This window comes from Acipenser ruthenus, chromosome 42 (assembly GCF_902713425.1).
Source record: "Acipenser ruthenus chromosome 42, fAciRut3.2 maternal haplotype, whole genome shotgun sequence".
NCBI lineage: Eukaryota > Metazoa > Chordata > Actinopteri > Acipenseriformes > Acipenseridae > Acipenser > Acipenser ruthenus.
In genome coordinates this window covers 7,659,663-7,682,482 of record NC_081230.1, presented here as the reverse complement: position 1 = coordinate 7,682,482, position 22,820 = coordinate 7,659,663, and the positions used below count along the sequence as shown (strand labels likewise).

Genomic DNA, 22,820 nt, shown 5'->3' with positions numbered 1-22,820 from the left:
ATCACACAAATCCAACTGTAGGGTGGTGTGAAAGCTGGTCAGTTGTTTTAAACTTGGACGTTTAATGAAATAGCTAGCGTCCGGGTGTTTTAAAAGAAGACTCTTTGCTAATCTGAAATTGTGGGTGTTTTGTTTCCTCACGTTTACGGCGAGAACGTATTTTCAAATCCATTCAGCCACAAGCTTTCATTGAAACAAACCAATATCCACACAAGAAAACAGATAAACGTTATTTGTGCAGCAAGGTTTATAATATATACCTCTCTCTCAACGCTGGATTTGTTTTAGTTGAGCGCAGTACAGGCATGCTGCTTGCTGCAACAGACTGTACAAGGTTCCCTTGAAAACCAGACCTCAACACGTGACTCTACCTGTATGAAGTTGTTAAGTCACAGTCAAGCGATCCATCAAACAGGCAAAGTCAATCAAGCAGTGTTTCTCTCAAGTGCAATTCCTGTACCACCCACAGACAAGCTTTGCAAAATGGGCCAAATCAAATCACAGTGAGAAATCAGTCTAATACGCTTGCATGTGTTCCTGGCCCTTGGGCTAGTTTCATGTAGAGCAGAATTACTGTTTACAGAATGATGCAAGTCTCAATGAATCTGTTTCTGTAAGTACGTGTGTGGGCGGGTCTAGCATCCATTCAGATATCTTTAGAAGTAGAGCATTGCCTTGCACACATGTCTATGATGATATGGCATTATAGTCTAGCTCAAAACTTTGAGTAAAATAACTTTTACAATAAAAGCTCAGTTAATACATTATCCGGACAGTTTATATTCTTTATGTGATGATGTGTGCACCTGCAGGGGCACGTAAACAAGCCAGGCAGCCCACAAACTAATTAACTTCAAGGCTCTCAGAGTACTGCAATACATCAGAATGATCCCTTGCACATCTCCGCCCTGTGGGTATAGACCGAGCAAAGTGAGATCAGTTTAGTACAATCAGTGCCATCTTGTTTTGAAAGAACCCAAATAACCTCCCACAGTCGCATGCTCTTCCCCGGGTTCAGTTCAGGTCAACACGAAGGGATTACAAAGTTCCCGCAAACACTAGGCCTCCACTGGAGCCTGCCATTTTATTTTTGGCGCTTGTGATTGTTATGAAATGTCACGGGCAATACTGGGCAGAGTCAAACATGGTGCCGGCAGACAGGCAGCGTAAGAGTTTCCCCTTGCAGCTCCAAGTTAGTGAGCGCACCTCAAACCTCAATCCTGGGCCTTGTGCTTGTTTGTAACGTGAATTCCATACAGCCTTCAATAGTTCACCCAACTAGTCTTGTTACAAACTAGCTGTAACCTATATTCACAGTATGTAGGAAAACTTAACTTGTAACAATCCAAAACTTTAAAAAGCAAGTGCGTTTAACGTTTTACCTTCCCTTCCCTTTTTGTGATATTTGTTCTGGCTGCCATTGCTAAAATATATATTTTTACTAAGACCTGGGGTAGTGCTTTGTAACCGTTTTGAATGATCAAAGTTGCCAGAACGTCTACCGTTTTTAAACTGCTTACTCTACTCACTCTTTAACCCCTCAATCATGTAGTACTTCTAAAAATAAATGCTGAACTGTACAGCTGGTTTCACACACACACTTAGGGCTGATCTTCTATTAAGAGCTAAACAGAGCATTGGTAATAGGCTGGTTTTGAACCCAGGACTCCAGAGGTGGCAGGCATGTGAGTTAGCCCCCTGCCCCTGCATGCCTGCACGCTTGCCTGGTATTTTGGATCTCCAGTCGCTGCATACGGGCCAAGGCAATCATGTGACTAAACCGGGACGAGCCTTTACAAGGTTTTACAAGTTTACCACCAAGGATTAAAAACACCTGCAGAGGCAGAGAGGGAAACTCCCACCTCAAAGCAGAGCATTAACTGCAGCGACCGGAGACATACCTGGGTAACAACCCAGCATGTAATCCCACATTCATTTCTGAAGCTTCAGTGACAAGGTAAACAGAAAGAGAGGTTTGCAGATTTAGTACGAAAGGGAAATTCGGGAGTTGCATTAGTGCGAAGGGTTCTGACTCGGCGACATGATTCATTCGTTCAAATTCAGGTGGATTATATAAAAGAGCGAGACGTTTAAAAGCTCTTTGAGGCATAACATTGTAAAACCGCCTTAATCTCCGACATCCTGTCTTGCTAATTGAAACCCTCATCTCCGCCTTAGATTACCTCTGGATTGATTTGACAGTATATTACATACAGTATATAATTATGTATATATAAAATATACAGGTGCAGTGTGAAATATACATTATATAACATATTTAAAGGAACGCTAACCTAGGTTTAAAATCTTCTAACACTGGCAATATTTATTTTACTCCTTAGAGATTTACCGGAATACGGTACGAATTATTTTCAGCCAATTCCAAATTTGCATACTCATTTGAATTTTTGTCACAAAGTTGTATTGTATTTCATAAAGGTCCCCCTCTAAGGTCATCCACACACATATGGAACCTGCTTCTTAATCAGTTATATCTTGCTTGCTGCACCTGTCCTCCTTGCTGGCAAGTTAATATTGTCTACCCTACCTGTCAGTGTTTATCCAGGTGCCTGACTGGCCTCCCTCCCCCTTCTCCTGCCCACAGACACAATGAAGCCATTCTCCAAACAAGCCAGTTACATACACACTCGGCCGAGAACATACAGAAGTGCCATAAAAAAGATCTATAGATCACTATGTGGAATACAACTACAGCCAAAAGTTTTGCATCACCCTATAGAATTAACTTCTTTATGCTTCATAAAGTCAAATGTACCTGCTGAATAATGTTATGTTAACATATTGAATTACATACCACTTTGTAGTTTTCCATATACTTCACGAAAAAATGACAAATTGAAAAATGACATTCCGAAATCTAACATGAAATACTGTATTATAATTATGGCTTCCGATAATATCATTTTGTAGTTTCTTTGATTACATGAGTTTACATAAAAGATCTAAATTGTGCTCATGTATAACTGGTATAAATTAGTTCACCAACCCCCGATATTTCCAGGACAGTATATTCACAGCTGTCATGTTCACCCTACATATTTTTTTTTTTCTGCAGTCAGTCACTTAGAAGCTGCCCCCTGCTCATTATTGGAGTGATCGAGTTTTGCCAGCCCGCAATCTCAGTTCACATCAATCTGATCTTGAGCCACTGCTGATGAAAATGAACCTGGTTTTAAACCGCTTTCAAGTCAATCCCAGTGGCAGATGGGATTAAATTTAACTAGTGCTAATCAGCATCTGTGAAACCAGCCTGCAGGAAATAATTTAGACAAACGTTATGTTGTGAATGAAACATGCAATGTAAACGTATCATACCATTACAGTTAAGGTGCAATTAGGGCAATACCATGACTGTATCAAAGAGAGAAGAGGCAGCCAGACAAATGCTTGGATAGAAGTTTGTTGTCACTCTGTTTAGTTTATAGCTGCATCTGTACTTTGGAAATACTAAACCAAACTTAATAAATTAAATAAAAAAACGTTGCCACAAATATGGTACAGTAGAATTTAGTCTCTGTATTTTCAGCATAGAATGACTTCTGTTTGTCAGGGTTTGTCATATTTGTTTCTTTACTGCTGTAATTCAGGTTTGTAAATTGTTTAGACAGGCAAGGAACAGTCATACAGTACAGTTGGGTAAAGTTAAAGTAAACTGATGAAACACTGACGTACCACAGATACGCGCCATTTATCATTAAAGACCAATACAGCTAACCGGTTAGGATTAGCGCCTCTACAAAAACGCAACAGAAAGCACACACTAACAAACAAAACACCTTCAGGGGCTATTCCATTACACCGGGCTAGAGCCGCCCTCCTCCCCAGTATGACAGCCCAACAGGTGTGTCCCCGTCTTTAATGAGGTCCGCACTCCAGCAGGAGACAGAGAGGACCCTCCTTCGGTCAACAACAGCTGCAGCATTCTGTCACCTCCATTTGTTCAGACTTCAAGCAGGGGTCTCCTCATCAATGGTGTGAAAGCAAATTAGGAAGCTCTGAATTGGCTCCTCACAGCTGGCATCGCTTTGGAGGATCCTTGCTAACCCCCCCCCCCCCCCCCCCACCCCGCATAATATACCACTGCTAATTAGAGCTCAAATCCATTATAAATTAAAGCTTCTGTTTTTCATTAAGTTTTCGGTGCTTATTTTTAACTAGTTTTGAGATTTACATAATTTTTTTATTTTTTTATTTTTTTTATATACTGTATGAAATTATTGGTTTTCAGTTACTTTCCAAAATTCTTTTTTTTTCTGTCACAATATGTACAGTAACTCGACAGTACTTGCACACTTCAATAGTACCTTCCTTCCTTTGCTGTTCTCCACAGTGAAATCCTTCTGGTCACGGGCATATACTTCTGGGGTTTTTGTGTGTTTAGGCATTCCTGTACATTTCGCCACAATTTGCAATTCTGTTTTAAACTCCACATGTGTGTAAATACTCCATAGCGAACTGTAATGTAGCTTTAAAACGTTTTAATTGTAATCTCGTTTTAAACCTTGCAAGCGTGTTACAATCCTCCACTCAGTAGTTGCTGTGGGTTTGAAGTATTCAGAACGAACCAATGCGAGCTACATTGCCCAAATGCACTGGGAAAGTCTTATTTTTTTTGGTATTTTTTTTTTTTCCCCCCACGGGAAAAGGGGTGATGTCAACGTGAATTGCGTAACCATTTCCAGTGTTTTTCCGGTGTTTATTGGATACACACTGATTTAATTTTTTTGTGTCAGGGGTGTTTCATCGGTTTTTAATCATTTAAAACCGAAAATCAAAAGCCCTAATTATAATCCATTATAATGTTGACATTTCTCGTAGCTTTCTGTCATTTTACAGGATAAATCACGGGTAAGGATTCAGAAATTCCAGTACATCTCATCTTGTGTACAGATGTCAAACGGACATATGACAGAACTCTCATTAAATACCCCCAGCTTATCTCCATTGCAAGTGTCACGGGCAGTGCTGTGTGATACACTGCCGTTATGGATTCTGTCCCGTCGGTGAGATAAGAGGAGGGTGAAAGCTCGATATATAATTGGCTCTTTTGCATAGTGGTTGAGGTGCTCGCTTGCGGTATATATCCCTTGTAAGTGTGTTTTATAAAATCATATTCTCTTTATGTTGTGGTTGTTGCTGGAAGATGAACAGTTAACTCACAGTGAATGGGATGGGAAGTTTGAAGTGATTACAGGGAGCGAGTGGGAGGTAAGGCTGCATTCACAACTTATCAGATTTAAAGTGACGGAACCCTTTTTTAGAATATTTACATACTCTTTTTTTTTCATTTTCTGATTTTGTTTTATATTACCATCTTGAGTCAATATATTTTGAGTTTAAAAATGTATTGCAAAAACGTTTGTATTAAAGACAACAGAAATCCTCCTACTTAAATCAGACCATCATTGTTTGATGAAACTTTGCAGATCTGTGAATTCAAAAGTTAAAAAAAAAATTAAATGTAATAAGTTACTCAAAGTGGTAGTACATCACCCTTTCTCAAAACTGTTTAAAACTTCAAGGACTGTTTTCTGTTACAAAAAAAAGATGCACTTTTTTTGGCATAAGGACCTTGAGAAATCTAGCCCAGTATCTCAGTTCAGAAGTTTGACCTCATTACAGAACACAGAAACCTTCTTCCCCCCCCCCCATTTAACTAAAACAAACAACAAATGTAAAATGATATGTTTTTAAAGGTTTTCAATGGGAGAGAGAGAGAGAGAGAGAGAGAGAGAGAGAGAGAGAGAGAGAGAGAGAGAGAGAGAGAGAGAGAGAGAGAGAGAGAGAGAGAGAGAGAGAGAGAGAGAGAGAGAGAGAGAGAGAGAGAGAGAGAGACTGGAAGTTAGTTAGCTGTGTTTTCCACAAGTTTTCAAAACTGAAAAAAAGAGGAGGGGAACTTCATCAGGGAGTCAGTTACATTCCCCAGCCTTCATCTCCTGCTCCCCACAGCCCACCCAAGTTGAGGCCTATGGGTATGAATTTGAGAGTTTGACTCGCTGCAGATTTAAAACAAATCTCTCCCTCTCCGCCTTCTTGCCATGCCAAGAATCTCAACAGAAATTAAACGAAGCGCCTTGCTCGCTTCGAGCCAAAAATATTATTTTTGTAAAGACCCTCCAGTCTAGGGCAGGCCTGAGGCACGGAGACTGAACTGGGGCTGCATTTCAAATGCAGCCAATGAATGCATACAGTATGCTGGGTATCATCATGGTTTTTTAAAAAGGTGATGAAAAAAAAAAAAAAAAAAAAAAAACACAGACGTGATAATATTTCATTTCCAGATAATGGTCTAAACTATTTTTTTTTTTAAAACTGTATTTGGCCCCTTTTGAAATCCATGCCATATGGTTACTATGGTTACAAAACATTAATTACATTTTGTGCTTTTGTATTTTATATAAAGAAAAATACTGAACGCTTGCCAATTGTAACATAACTTGAACATAATGTATTTCGGCACTACAAAATTGCTTTACAAAAATGTATGTAAAACAATAATGGAATGCTTTCATTAGTGCTAAAGTATTTAATATATTGCATTATGATTACTTATCTAGAAAAACACAAAAATGTACTCCAATGTGCAGCTAACATATATACTTATGTATACAATATATAAGAAAAGACGTTTTTGGTTGCTTTAATGTAACTACTGTACCATATTCATGGCAATGGAAAAAAACAATAAACACTGCCTCCAGAGTTCTGTTTTAATAGACATAATTTGAATCAGGTTCTGATGTAATGCTAAATGATTACCAGCATCATCACACTCATACACAACTTCCTGCAGATTTGGACCTCACACACACACACTAACTGTTGGATAAAACAAAAGACTACAAAAGCAACATGTCACAATTTTCACTTCAACACCAAAATAGAAATCCTAGAAGCCTGCTTACTTCTTTCTCCATAGCCTTCTGTGCGTTCCTCTTTAGCACAGAGCAGGCACTGTTGGCAGTCCAGTTTGTGTACACACCCCACTCCAAAAAAAACAAAAAAACGCTTGTCCTCCTTCTTTGAAAGCAGCTTGTTATTGTTAGCTAAACAGATGCGATTCTGTTTCTGCGCAGCACCAGTGAAGGGGGTTATAAATGACATCTTCAAGAACCGTTCAGGAAGCAAAACAAATTAAAATAATTAAAATAATTGTTTCCCACCCAAATGGCATTGTCATTATACTGATAAAAATCAAGAGAAACTTACATTGACTTTCTTATACATTATGTATGGTTAGGATGTGTAGAAAAAATAAAAGGTGTACATCAAATTACGTTTTAATATCAAGCAGAGGGTATTTAAAATCGGAGGTATTTTAAGAGGAATTAAACCTATTTAAAAAGAACCCTGTTATTTTATTAGGGAAGAAATCAATCTCTCCGCAGCTCAGGAGAACTGTGTGTTAGCTGGGTTTCCTCCGATCCCAAGATCAAGCCAACTGCCTCTCTGCAGCGGATGTTGGAGAGCTATGTTTTACCCTCCTAACCCACGGGAGCACCAAAGCCAATGTCCCTGTGGAATCCTCAACTTGGCACAGCCAGGACTCAAACCTGCGCTCCCCTGACTGTGTGACTTACCCTGTATACCCCAAGGCTCTGCCGTTACCCAATGTTGAGATCTCTTGATAAGTTTTTGCTGTTCGGGCTAATTATCAACGATCTGTAAGCAACAGGGATATGAAGCCACATGAAGGTGACAAGAAATATTAGTCCAAAGCAATGTTTGAAATAGCTGTCTTACACAGCAGGAAATTACGGATACAATTCTAAATAAAACATATACTTAACATACACTTGGAATAGAAACACATAATTGCAATGGCAACTAATGGTAGATACACAAGCCATAATTATAAACAAGTAACTAATAAATGGTAAATTGCTTTACAATAAAATCCTTATTCCACAGAACATAAACATGAAATAAAAACAAACGGCTTTAATAGATTTGAAGTGAAATTCTATTCAGATAACATGTTCAGGGTAAACCTTATTTATCAAAAACGGGTGCTTTTTAAATTTAAAAAGTGATTAAAAAAAAAAGTCATTGTGACGTGCAGAGTTAACATAACAAGGAAATGAAAAAGCATCACTGTTGCACTAGATTCCTATTTTCCCCTCAGCTGGTTTAAATTAAAAATCAGTGGTTTTTATTATAAAAAGGAACACATGAACCACCCTCATACAAAGGAAGCCACAAAAAGACTGCCTAGTGATAATACAGACATCAATATAGAGAAAGGCCAAGGATTCGATGGGCGTGGAGACTGAACTGCTCCCTCACCCCCTAAGAAAAAGGGTGCTCCCTCCAGTCCAGGGCAGGGTTGAGGCATGGAGACTGAACTGCTCCCTCACCCCCTAAGAGAAAGGGTGCTCCCTCCAGTCCAGGGCAGGCTTGAGGCACAGAGACTGAACTGCTCCCTCACCCCCTAAGAGAAAGGGTGCGCCCTCCAGTCCAGTCCAGGGCAGGCTTGAGGCATGGAGACTGAACTGCTCCCTCACCCCCTAAGAGAAAGGGTGCTCCCTCCAGTCCAGGGCAGGCTTGAGGCATGGAGACTGAACTGCTCCCTCACCCCTAAGAGTCACTGGAGGATCTGACACTGCCATTGTTAGTGTTATCCCAGCTCTTTGGTTAAATATGGTGACCGATCAATACAGAGCACAATAACAAGAGACATGTGGAGATTGTTAAAAACCAGCAGACTCTGGGTTAATGAAGAGCTTCTTACAGGCAGTGTGTAGGTGAGATGCCACATGGATTAGTCCACAGAGATAGACAGAGAGATAAGAGGAGAATTTCAGGTTGCGTTTGCGAGATAGAGCCGTCAGTCATGACAGAAATGATAGATTAGACTACAAGCAATGCATACCGCCAGACCATTAGTCTAGCACACATACCTGTAATCTCTCATGTGCTCAGGAGGATTGGTTTTGCATCTCTTGTGCAAGGTTTGTTTAAAATAGAGTGAAGGGATTTACACAGTGTGTGTATGCACGCTTATGAAACTAGCCTAGACATATTTTATAAATCTAACCAGAATATTATAATATCATATCTAATAAAATATCACAACACACACACACACAAAACCATAGCAGCTAACTTTCCCCATCTGGAATAGCTGAACTTATCAGCAGTCCAGGACTCCAAGCCCCTCCCCCCTCCCAAAACCAAATGCTTGACCTCCAGGGTCACAGTAAGTGTCCGATTGGTTTAACCTTACAAGACGATCCAGTTAGACCCAGAAAAAACAATATAGTGGAGTGCAGGCATTGGGAACTTCCATATGATACTATGACCCGAAGGTCAATTCTCCAGGAAAAGAACAACCATATACACATCAGTAATTCTAAGCAGATCCTAATGGTTGTCTAAGGGGCAATGGTAGCACAAGGGCAGCTATATTAGGATGAATCAGGGTGGTACCACTGGCATCTTATTTTGACATATCAAAGGTGGCAAAGCAGATATCCACAGCTTTACCAGACACAGCCTATTTGTTCCCAGTCCAATGTGTTGCTGGTAAAGTTGTGGTCCACTAAAGGGTCCTGGAGTTCTCAACATTCTGGTATTGTAATGGTATCTCATAACTATTACTGACTTTCTGTTCTGGAAGAATTACTTTATCTGTAAATGAAAAGATTTTAAAATCCGTTCTCTTACTTATTTGCACTACCAGATTTATTTAGATTTATAAATATAATTACATGGATGAAGGCTATATTTGCATCCATTCAGAAAAAAAAGGCATAATACCACAGTAGTGATTCTAGAGGAAAATATACTTGAACTTTGACCCACCTGACTCCGAGACCATCACTTTCAATTCAAACACAAAATGTCTAGTTTTCAATCACTCGACAACACCCACAATACAAAAATGTTCATTAATGATCAACAAAATGAGAATATTTAAAAAAGGGTATCCATGTATTATAAAAAAATAATAGACGGTCCTCTTCAGTGAGTTACATGAAAAAATTCCATCTAGGGTTTCTGTGACAGTTTATAAATTACGAGACCGACTGTCACAGAAACACGAGATGGAATTATTTTCCTGTAACTCACTGAAGCCCATCTATTATTATTACAATTATATAAAATGGATCATCTTTTTTGCCTTGAAGAATTTTTTATTGTTGCTGTTTAATTTATAATTGGGATTAGCAAATATTTCAATGTAGAACTGAGTTTACTTCCTGGTAACTGATCACTTCCTGTGTGCTCTGTCAATTTCTGTCCAATGGCCTAGCTTGACATTGATAAAGTTGCCCCGGCTCAAAGGAACATTTGGATCCAGGAATCAGCTAAATGTTTGAAATATACAGTATAGAGTTGTATTTGAAATATCTGCATTGAATTCAAATATAAAAAACAGGCACAAAAACCTACGACCTCAAAATAAACAAACAAAAAAAAGGGAGACAAACATTGCTAATGCTATGGAAAAATGGATTATCAAACCTTGGTTAGCAGTCCTTTAAAAGGTTAAAAAAAAAGAGAAATTTAGAAATACTAAAACAAGTGACAAGATGACACGCTTTGACCAGAAGTCTTTCAATGTCTTCAATTAAATGACACTGAAAAAGACTTCTACATCGATGTCGTTGAATTCGTTTAGCTTCATTTAGCACTTCTAAATGTAGTACTATTGAGTCTTTAACAGTCAAGGAAGAGGAGCGAGAAAGAGAGTGAGAAAAGAAAACCCTTTTATTCTCCTTGTTTTCAGCAAAAAATGGGGGGGGGAATTGGAATAAATAAAAAAGAAGAAAAAAGTAAGACTTCATTGTCCCCGCCTTGCCTAATCTATATGGATGGACAGCTGGTATTAAAACTCCTTTGTCTCAGGTTCAGGGAACTTGAAAAGGGAGGACGGGAAACTGTGATCCCTACATCAGGGAACAGAGCGCTGCGAAGCAAGGGTGGTCTTAGGGAACTGTGGCCCCTGTGCTTTGGACAGTCGTGTGACGTGGGGTGGGGGCTTGCTTTGCATGCCTCGCTCAGTCACTGAAACTACAAGCTAGCCCTGTGAAAGCGTTAGGGAACCTCCTGCACTGTTTACAAGACAAACCTTTGGTGTATGCCGGGTTAGTGGCATCACTATGATTCTGCTAAACGCTTTTAGATCTCATAAGCCAAACGTGATCAAAACAGGAATCTTATCTAAATAAGATGGAACGCTGTACTCTTGAGTGTGGACAGCTGGTCTACATTCACTGCTTGTTTAGTAACTGTTTATAGTAACCTATGAGACGACAAAACAAGCTCACAATAACAGAACAAAACAATGAAAATGAACTTATGTAAGGTTGCAGCAATCAATGCAAAACAGCAGCTACTGTCAAGAAAAATAACTAGTTTAATTCGCACTCCGGGGGAATAGAAACATCCCACCACGAAAAGGGTTGTGAGGACTTCTATTACCCCAGCAAAGGAAGGAGACTCCTCTTCACCTTAAAAGGGATATCACCCAAACGCTGGGTCAATTAAAAGTGAAGGCAGCACCATTTGGCTTTAACAGGGCGTTGTTAGTCAACAATAATGAGGGACGGTGATGAATTAGGAAGGGAGGACGGAGTGGGTACCTCATACAGAGGGTGCCCAAATACAGACGACAGCCCTTTCTGCTAGGACAGGACCTGGTGCTGCCTGAAACAATAGGCCTCATCTCAAAGCAAGGCACTTATCTCCCCTCCTCAAATGTAACACCTAGCCCTTAGGGGGGCTTGGAGGGGAGGATGTTAATTAATTACATCACTGCTCACACTTCTCCATTGTTGTCTTGTATAGCACAGGGCACACAATGTGCTAACAGTACAGGAGCTCAAAATCAGAACAATGTGAATGGAGGTGGGGGGGGAGGGGAGGAGGGGAGGGGGTGAGACACACACTGTACAGGTGTTTAGTATTACCTAATTAACATCCTATTCAGCCCCTTGCGATTCCTGATTCCTGACTGCCGTCAGGAAGCAACCCCTGCAGGGATGGCTTTTGATGACCTCAGGGGAAGATTCGGCACATGCTTGCTTGTCAATTACATACCACTGTACCGCTGTGTGGTTATTAATATCTACAGTTCTTATCAGCCAGTACAGTATAATAATTGTTAGGTTACTGTAACCCAACCACAATTTTAACTTTTGCCCAAATAACTTTATGCACTCTATTTATGCTCATGTTATTCTTATTACATTGAATGAAACATACAGCCAGATTCTCTGTATCTTGTTTTCAATACATATCAGTGATGGGAATAAGACTCTTACTGCACAGCAGTTTGATCCATTCCTGATTTTACTATGAGTTTAATAAGACACCCGAGCTCGTTACCTATACACTGTGGCTAATCAAGCTCATAGTAAAACTTGGAATGGGTGAAACTGCTATGCAATAGGAGTCTTATTTCCCTCGCTGTACGCTGGAATTTCGGGTGTGGGTTAGCCAAGGACAAGATTTAAAAGTCTTAGTAAAAAATAATGACTTTAAGACTTCCATTCTCTGTGTTGCTAACCTGTTTGACCAAGACACTAATACAGTAAGCTGACAGAATGGAGGGTTAAATGAGACTTAATGAGGGGTAATTTGCTGGGATTAGTTGAGATTATGCAGGTTTGACTAGTTTCTAGACTGTTTTGAATGCACGAGCGGGACAGAGGGACTGTCACATTTACACACCAGCCTCCAAGAAGTAACGGGACACTCCGATACCAATGCTGTCCCATTTATTTACTCCTTTATTTGAATCAAATATAGATTTTTTTTTGATTGACGAACGTCACTACATTAGTACTCTCAATAACTTAATGTTTTAGCAGTTATCTTGATACAAATCTAGAAATGTGATCCCAGTGCAAGTCAACTGCTTCTTTACACCCAGGAGCTCGACAGTGGATTCTGACGAGCAATCAGCCCCTGGATGACAAAGGCCTGCCCTGCAGGTGTCCGCTTGGCACCTGGCCAGTTGGGGGCGCTGCTGCGGGATGAGGAGAAAAGGTCCCTGCTCCCCTGAACTCCCCTGACTGCATGACTCCCCCAACACATCACAGTCATGCCTTTACCAGGAGAGCCACTTGGGGACCCCTCTTTAACACCTTATAAAACTTTAAAGAACGCATCAGCTTTAAAACGTATTATCTTATCCAATGCTTTGGGGTTGCTGTTAATACTTTCATATTAAAATGTGATGAATCAATTAAACCCACGCTCCGATTAGAAAATAAAACACCATTTGTAGCAGTAAATCACTAATGGATCTTCTGCTGTGTGGAAGAGACTTGTAACTGCACCGGACTTCAGTGCATTTCAGTGCCCTAAATCCTCCAACCACAATTCCGTGTTCACATCCAGACCGCACTGGGATGCTATAGCCCTAAGCACACGTTGAAAAAACTGTTTTGTACTTACAAGACCTTGTACTTACACGCAATTCAAGTCAGCTGACTGCTTTCACAGCAGCTATTTACTGTGTGTGCGACCCCATAATATAATCAGGTCTGGACAAATAAACTTCCGCTACTGCTCTGTGCACTGGCTGATCTCCCCTCTCAAACACTCTGCTGTCTGCTAAAACAGCAATGCGCAGCTGCCAAGACCCCCAGTTTAAACCACCAGTGTGAAGAAAGACTTATTATGTAAAGGGTGGTTATACAGCCTGACCTAAGCACCATGCTACTGGATCCTCAGCTGATGCACTACTACATTACTAATAAATCCTAACTTGGGGGCTCCCGAGTGGCGCATCCAGTAAAGGCGCTCCTCGCAGGATGTGCCCTATAGCCTGGAGATCGCTGGTTCGAATCCAGGCTATGTCACAGCTGACCGTGACCGAGAGTTCCTAGGGGGCGGCGCACAATTGGCTGAGCGCTGCCCGGGTAGGGAGGGCTTAGGTCGGCAGGGGAATCCACGGCTCACCGCGCATCAGCGACCCCTGTGGCCGATAGGGCGCCTGTGGCTCTGCAGCGGAGCCGCCAGATCTGTGTTGTCCTCCGGCACTATAGGTCTGGTAGCATTGCTGTGGATCTGCAGTGCGAAAAATGACGGCTTGGAAGGAGCACGTTTCGGAGGACGCGTGTTTCAGCCTCCGTTTCCTGAGTCGGTGGGGGGGGTGAAAACCGGGGTAAAAATAATTGCCGACGACTAAATTTAAAAAAATAAATAAATAAATAAATCCTAACTTGTTGCATCCTAGTTCATACTGTATTCTAGTAGTATTATTTGCACTTCTTGTAAACTGTACTGTATTTAAATATGAATCTTGCATTGTAACCCTGTACTGCCCTGCAACACCTGCAGAGACAGTGCAGGGGTACTCTGACTGAATGAGACCCACAGGGTGCCGTTTTTTTAACCAAAGCTGTTCAAAGTGTTTTCCATTTGCTTCAATCACAGCCTCTTGTTACAAACCGTTGATCCTCACTGTCTGCAAGATCCTGGTGGAATTCTGGATTCCCGCAGCTGCAGCAGAAATGCTCTTGTTTGTATAATACAGCTGTTTTAAGGTTATTTACTGTTCCAAATTAAGTTTTCACTTGCTTGCATGCACATATAGATTACTGCAACATGTATATGACAGAATGTGTCCAGCATTTAAATGCATATGAAAAAGAAATTAACTGGTGAACAATTATAAATAAATGGGCTAACACTGTAAGCTTACAAGTAAGAAGTAGCACTTATACTTGCATCGTTTAAACTAAACTATTAACATTCCTAATTCAAAAGGTCAGTATATGCTGCCGGAAATGCCTAACATGGTAACGCACTAAGGCAATGCAAGTTTAAGTAAATTGGGGTTGCACAGACAGCACCCTCTATGGGACAAAGATACTGTAATGGAAGAAGAACAGCTGAACTTAGTACAAAAAACACAACATTTGAGCGATTGCAGCAGGAACCCCTCGCAATTGTAAATATCATAACAATTTGAGGGGATAGTAAAAAAGACAAAGTAAATTACATTTGACACTAAGAACTCTGCAACACAGTCAATTTTGACAGTGTTTAAAAAGAAAAAAAAACACCTTTCCAAAACTTGCAGAGAACACATTTCTATGTTGATGATCATTTCCAAATGTGCCTGCCAGATTCAATAAGACTGTATTGTATTTATTTATTTATTTATTTTTTTTTTACACATTCAAGACCTGGACCACATACTGTGATGTACTTCAGAAAAGTTAAGATCTTCACACAATCTATTTTAACACAGTGGCAGAGATTAATACACCCGCTCTAATTAATTCTACTGGGGTTTTGACCCACTTGCTACCATTACTGCATACAAGAAAAATGCATTCAACTGAGAAAAAAATCAGGTTTTTAAATGCAATGGCCGTGGTATTAATTCGCCACTGTGAAGGTCATTAAAAACGACCCCCACAAGTTAAACGAGTTTGTATGTGACAACGTAACGCACAACAGTGTGCACTAGATGGCGCTGGCTTTTATTTCTATAAAAGACATTTTGGTCTGGGTTACGTTGAAAACAAACATAGGCTTTGAGTAATTGCAATAATAACCACTGTGAATGACTGTAAACATGATAAAGTAGTAAAGTAAAATATATCTCCTGTTGACTTCTTAAATCTTCTTAAGTACCCCTGTGGCCTCAATGGAGCTCTCAAACATGTCTTCTCTCAAAGTGCAGTTGGTATACCATAGTGCAACCACTAATCTGTCCCCCTGAAACACCCTACTGATGCACACAATACTCAGGTAACACACTGAACAAATGCCATCCATAACTATTAAAACACTCAACTGTACTGGATTTAGAAATTCTACAAGAAACTTAAGCTCAATTACATATTGAATTGAAGTTTCTTTTAGTATTTCTTACATCTGCTGAGGGCAGTGTTGCAGGGGGACAGGCTAATGGTTACACGTTGGTGTACCAGCTCTACTTACAGATGTCTGAGAGCCCATCTGAGGCTATGAAGGTGCTCAAACTTTCTGGGTTTTAATGATGTGACGAAACAGAAAATTATATTCCAAGTAAATCTATAGAACAATTGATATGAGAGATGCACCACTTTTTTTTTTAAATGCCAAGTCTAAATTTGCCTCGGGTCTATCTACTCAATTCAGGAAATGAGAGACCGCAATCACAAACAGATAGCTGATAGTTCTGTGAAACTCGAACTGACCCCTCCTTGCCATATCTTAAAAGATATCCCTCTATCTCTGCGCCTTGCCAGTTCCCTGGAAGCCTCCACACTCCGCTAGCCGGGGGCTCATTAAAAAGAGGCTCTCTCGGCTCATCAATCACTCCCCTTGACAAAACAGGTGAAGAGAAGCGACAGAGTGATACTGTGTACAATCAGGACCTGGATCCTCACTCACCCCGCCCACCGCAAAAGCAAAATCACAGGTCAGCCATGTCAGGTTTCACACTCAATCATTGCTGTCCTGAACTATAATGGGGAGATGGTGTCCAGCAAGAGTTGGACATTGGTGCCGATTGACTGGTCTCTGTAAAAACCCTGCCCAGGTTTAAAGGAATTATTGCCTTGTTCAATTACGCTGCAGAAATTACAATATAATTTTAAGAAAGTAACACACACAAGTGTACACATTAGCATGTTTGCTCTGTTTATTCTGAACAACCAAGCAATAATCAGGTACAAATACAGAAATATACTATATAACACCCCCCCCCCCCCCCAAAACAAATGGGGTCACAAAATAGGTTTGAAAATACAAGAATAAATGACAAATAAATGTTTAATTGAACTGTATAACAACGAACGATATGGTCTAATTGCAATTACACAGATAACTACAACGACATCGTAATTGCAATTAGTTACGAATTGCACTACTACAATTGTATTTGACCCCAGGTCTGATTTCTCCAGGGTCAAGAAAAAAACAGACAAAGCCATTTAAAAAGTAAGAGCTCATAAAACTAGACTTGTCTGGCAACCATGAAAACATTGTAAACCGAGTTTCACAATAGCATTTAATAAAGTAATAACAAACACTGCATAAGGCTTGACTGCTGGTTTCTGTTCAGTACATTTTGCTTGAATTCATTTGCAATATTATAAACAGGCTTCAGCGCCTTAATATACCGTGGGTTAAAACTGAGAGAGTCAATTTGTTCCTCAGAAAAGGGGGTGGAAACGGCACAAATCGAAAACAGCCCCTGCCTGTCATTCAGTCCTGGGCCTCGCTGTTAGGCAGACTGCTTGGTGATGTTGACAAATGTTCACTGGGGGATATGTTGCGTTTACCAAACATTTGTATACAAGAAACAATTCAGTACTGGAATATTCTGGATAAAAACAGAAGTCTCTGTGCTAAATCTTTTAGTGTTCTTTATACATGAATAAATCTGTGTATGCTTGACAACGGGTAAACATTTAGGCAACATTTGAAACGTTTTATGCCTGGCTATGAATTAAACTCTTTTACAACCCTTAGCCGGTATCAAATTCTGTAACATGTCAAAAACGAAACAAAAACAGAATCTGAAAGTCATAAAAGGGACAAGGTTGTGAGTTCTTGAGAAGTAAGGAAATTGGTTTAGAAGTCTTGGTTCAACACTCCTCATGATGACCACAGACATGTGGAAAATTGGTATAAAAAGGTCTAGTCAACAGGAATGGCCAAACAGTCTGATGGTGCCCCAGAGCTGCATTCTTGCGTTGGTTTTGGACGAGTCACTTCTTGGCAGTAGTCTTCCCTCATGCCAGGGAATGGCGGTTTCATTTTCAAGGTTTTATTTTCTGACCTCTTCAAAGAGCTCTGGGGATGCCAAGTTAAACTTTTCAAATGCATGTTTGGTAGAATTACCCAGCAGTGTAATTTGTTTTTGTATTTAATAATCTGAACCAACCGCTTAATAAAATGTTTTATGTAAAATATTAGTCTTTAGTTTCAGCTGAGGAACAGTCTTCAGCTTGCTCTATGCTCTGTCTGTGGGATTTCCTGGTTGCTGGAATTGGAGTAACAGATTGCACTCTTTCCCAGTAGCCTGTGCAAGCAAGACTCGGTCAACTGGATGTGATTTCAGAGATTATTGTGATTCCGACAAGCAAGGAATTACAGGTGCAGGTAAAGATACACGCGAAATATTTTCAAATATCAAATACTGGATTCCAAGACTAACTTTCAGGGTGAGATTTACTAAATTATCTGATCAGTTCCTATGAAGCCGTGTTAGCCCATACACATGCTGCTTTCCTCCAGTCTGCCAGTTGTGGTTTGAATTTTAAAATGTTTATATTTATAGTTTTTCTGAACTGGGCTCCTCGTATGTCCCAGGAAACTACCCAACAGCTCTAATGCAATTATCACCCAGTTATAAAATGCACACCTTGGACTACAGGACAGTATTTGGGGATTCAAACTTCAACGAAATATAGAATCACAATTTCTTCATTTTACCCCGAAAATGTTTTCTACAACGCTGCTGGTAAAATGCATAACAAATGCTCCAGTACCTGTTAGTTCTGCATTGGTAGTAATGTATAATATCGCAACGGCAGAAGCTCGAAAATACGTTTTGCAAGTATTATCTACTCAGGGCATACCTAGATATTTAAGAGAGAAAGTGTGGGATACAATGGTCAATAAGTGGGCCAACCAACATTTTGTGGTATCACAGCAGGTCAGATTTCTCATTAAAATCTTTTGCAAGTATTTGAAGTGGAGATGGTTATTTTTCAGAGGGTAAAACGGCAACACATGCTCCAAACGTCCAAATATACATGTATCTGATCCATTATCCCACACGTTTGTTTGTGGTTTACACTTTTTCTTAATGTAATTATGAGTGGTACATTGGATTAAAAATATGTTATTTTATCTGTCGAAACAGTGTTGCGTCTTACTGTTTACAATGTATAAACTTCATATAATGTATGGGGGTATTGAGCACAAATATTATGTCTATCAGTTATTTTGTATCATTGTAAATACTTACAATACTTACGTTTATATTATTAGTACACTTCTCACTATTCGTTATAATTAATCGTTGATAGGATCTTAAAGAAAGTACGCTTTTGCTGAACTACTAATGAAAGTTAGTGATTTAGAATTGGTGTTATGGTCAAAAACAAACCAATACAAAAAATTTAAAGCTTAAACTGGTGTTCGAAAATGCGATTCAACCATCTGGCGTAAAATAAATAAATACTTAAATAAAATAGATGTAAGCAAATTGCTCTGGATGAATTGCAAACAAAACGTAGAGCTAGGCGAATGGCTGTTTAGTCTTAGCAAACGGGAGCATAGCAAAGAAAACCCGCAAAACATCCTAAAGTACAGATAGCTCGGCGCTGCTTTTAAAATGAGAGTTTTGCAGTGGTAAGGTTCAGAATGGACGAGTTGTGTATTTACGATGTCTTAGATTTGCTGGCTGTTAATGACACCTCATGTTCGCTACTTTTGTTTAGATGTAAATTAACCAAAAAAAAAAACAAAAAAAAAACAAAAAAAAAACACAGTAAAGAGGTGTACATATTAGGAGCGACAACTTCCATTGTTTGACAATAACTATAATCGCTCTCCACTGGATATTTTATATAGCTTAGAATATGTTGCATAAGGATGTGCTATTTATTGAATTAATCATTTTACAATGTGTTGCAGTTATGCTACTGTATTTTCACAATATGATGCGGGTTACACGCCATTTATACAGTTTGCATTGATCCAAATCATGAAAACGTAATTCAGCAGGAAAAAGAACTACCTTTGAAATTATGTGTGTTACTCAAAAAAAAGAAAAGTTAAATAAAAAGTCTGAAGCATTTACACAAATATCACACAAGTGCAAACAAAATTATAGTAGCCTACTTTAAACCAGCTATAAATGTTAGTAGTCTTCGCTAGTGTTTAGTGGGGGGGTCTTGTCAGTATGCTATTGAATGACCAATTAGCACGTTGACAGATTTCAACATTTGGAGAAGATATTTTCGTCCTTCACGCATTTCAGGTTACAAAAAACATCTGTCAGTCTCGAGACAATGATGACGTTCTGCTTCCGAGTTATTTATGTTTGGTTACATATTTGTAAAAGAAGATAGTTTAGACAGTTCACGACCTACAAGTGACCTAAGAGAAACAAACTGTTTTTTCCCCCCGAAACTGCAGTTTAACCGCATGTAAACACGTATTACAGCAGCTTCTCAATGCCAACTAAATGAATCAAATTGCTACCAGTATACTGAAATCTGTTTCAGTTGTCAAATCTCGTTTAATAAGCTGTAATTTACAAAATGTGTGGAGTTTCCCTCAAATCATTGCTGTGCGGCAGCACATTAATTCCAATTAAACTTCATAGACATGCATGACAACGTTCAAAACCTTATTTAACGTTACACATCTTTTATCAAAATAAATCCTTAATTTAAGTTTTCAACACACACTCAATCACCTCGACAAAGTAATCATCAACTAATACCGTGTGCACACGTGTTTTCGCGTGAATTGTTTAAATCAATTACTAAATTGATTCCATGTGTGTCTCCTTATACATCAATAAACTTTCTAACGAACAATATATAGAAACTAAGTTTATGTTTGTATCAGAAATCAAATCAATAAACAACATCTTATGCGTCAAAATCACAATTTTCAAATGTATGCTTGTTTTTAACTTGGAGTTTACCTACTGCAACACAAACGTAAATGCATTTAAACATAAATAAAGTTATTTACCTCTGAAAACTGTAGAAAACCGTTTTCATCAGTTGGTGGTCGGAATTCGATCCAAAAAGGTTAAATCTCTTGGGGGATGCAGACCTTTCAATAAGACTCCTGTATTCGGAGGAACTCTATACTTACAAAGTAATATATACACATTCACCAGATCATTTTTATCTATATAGAAATGTAAACTCCTTTTAAAAACACGTCATTTAAAAGAGAAAGTCCATTCCCTTTACTTTCCAGTCACAGAGCTCAGTTCTAAGTACTGTATTCCATTCTCGGTCTCCGAGCGCCTTGGACCACCCTGAAACAGGAAGTCAAGTTTTTGTTTTTCATAAACTCACTTTGCTGGCTCGTTCCTGGAATATCTCACTCGGTCAAAAGTTACACGTAAGACGCAGGCGACTCGAAAGGTAGCCGGCTGTTTTTGGAAAGTTTCCGTTTGTTTTATGAAGTTTGGTGCAGCTTCCAGTGAGAAGCAGTCTTGGTTCAGTTCTTGTTGTTCAAGCTGATGCTGTGTGTGGTTTGAGATGCTCTAAAACTCCCAATTGCAGAATCCCAAAGCAGGCGCTCTGAAAACCCGGACTGGATTTCGACGTGTCTGTTTGGGTCGAGAGTGTGTGTGTGTGTCGGTTTCCAACTTTCTTCACCTCTGTGCAGGCCCTTGAGTTAAATTTGCTGAGCATTGGCGTAAAATAGTAAAAAGGTAAATGCTATTATTGTTACAAAATGTATGGTATTGGCAATATTGGACGGCTTTGAACAACTTTGTCATTGGAAGGAACACGTAGTTTTGTGTTCTGAATTGCGTCTTGCCAGTTTCGTATCTTAATATATCTTAATATATCAATCAATCCGTTGATAAAATGCATATTGCCAGCAAAACATCACTGATGACGTTAAGCCTCTTCTACGGCTTGCTATATTGAAGGGTGTGTTTGAAAAAAAAAACCCCTAATAACCCACAATTTCATTTTCTTTACATTTTTTAGCCACTCCTTTGGTCTTATAACCAACCGAATGCCATTTTATGAAAAATAAGTATTTCCGCTTTATTTGCATTTGTTTATTTAGCTTGTATTTATTTATTTAGCTATTTGTTTGTTTATTAATTTATTTAAAGATGTTTCTTAAGGTAAGATTTAGTAAAAATAATGGAATACGAAACTATGGGATACACAGTACATTTTTAAGGATAACATTTTCAAGATTAATTTATCATTTAGAAAATATCTTTATTATGACATTAATAAGTTATTGTATACATCTCATGTTGGACACAATACGTTAAATAATATACAGGATGATTAGGAAGTAAGTTTACCACATAAACGCACCATATCACTGATGCGGTAAACTTAATTTCTATCACCCTGTATTTACTGCAGACCGATAGACATGTAACACAAACGAACAAGATTAACATAATACCTTGACGCAGGAAACCTGTAATTGTAAAGTCACCTCAAATCTTGTACCATAAATAACACGCACCGCTATTCCTTCCCTGAGAATCTTTTAAACCGTACGTGTACGCGAGCATTTTATATACAGCAGACCGTTAGTGATGTCATACAGGCTTCTGGTATCAGATGCCTTACAGCAGATAGTTATTATCAGATGCAAATTAAGTTAAGATTAGCGCTGCTATTTAATCGTTCGCATTCTTTAAAAAAAAAAAAAAAAAAAAAAAAAAGTCTACTGAAAGCAGATTTCAGAACACAAGCTCTATTTGTGTAATTTGATACATTACATTTAGACTTAACATTTGCGGTCAACAAAATCTATCCTAACAATGTAGTTAAAGAGAAAATTAAGTGCCAGAAATAAACAAAATCGCCTGTCCTCAAATGAGGACAGTGGCACTTAATGGGTTAAGGTCAGAAAGCCAGGTACTCTATCAAGGTCCTTATACTATAGGTTCATTTAGAATACTGTAGGCTAGGAATGGTAATACAAGCCCATTCGTTTTTCACCTGATAGCAATGTCTCGTTGTGTGCTCTCTTACGACTTTATGAGGAAAGCACCTGCCGCTTTCGTCCGTTAAGTTTCAAATCCTTCTTAATCAAACGCGCATCTGCCTCGCCACGGTGAAAGCCCAACACTGCAGGAGGTGCCGGCTTGCGCTTGAGAG

The 22,820-nt window shown here is 39.2% G+C and overlaps 1 protein-coding gene across 2 annotated transcripts in view; it reads right to left on the bottom strand.

Moving 5' to 3' along the window:
- LOC117401073 (zinc finger protein GLI1) overlaps positions 1-21,465 on the bottom strand; it is a 56,648-nt gene extending 35,183 nt beyond the window's left edge. The window contains exon 1 of one of the 2 annotated variants that reach the window (XM_059011371.1): positions 20,695-21,465. In XM_059011371.1, the coding sequence (XP_058867354.1) occupies positions 20,695-20,723 (29 nt within the window). In that variant the 5' untranslated portion in view covers positions 20,724-21,465. The remainder of the gene's footprint in view (positions 1-20,694) is intronic. The other variant, XM_034001512.3, reaches the window with a different exon arrangement.
- Between the last annotated feature and the right edge of the window lie 1,355 nt (positions 21,466-22,820).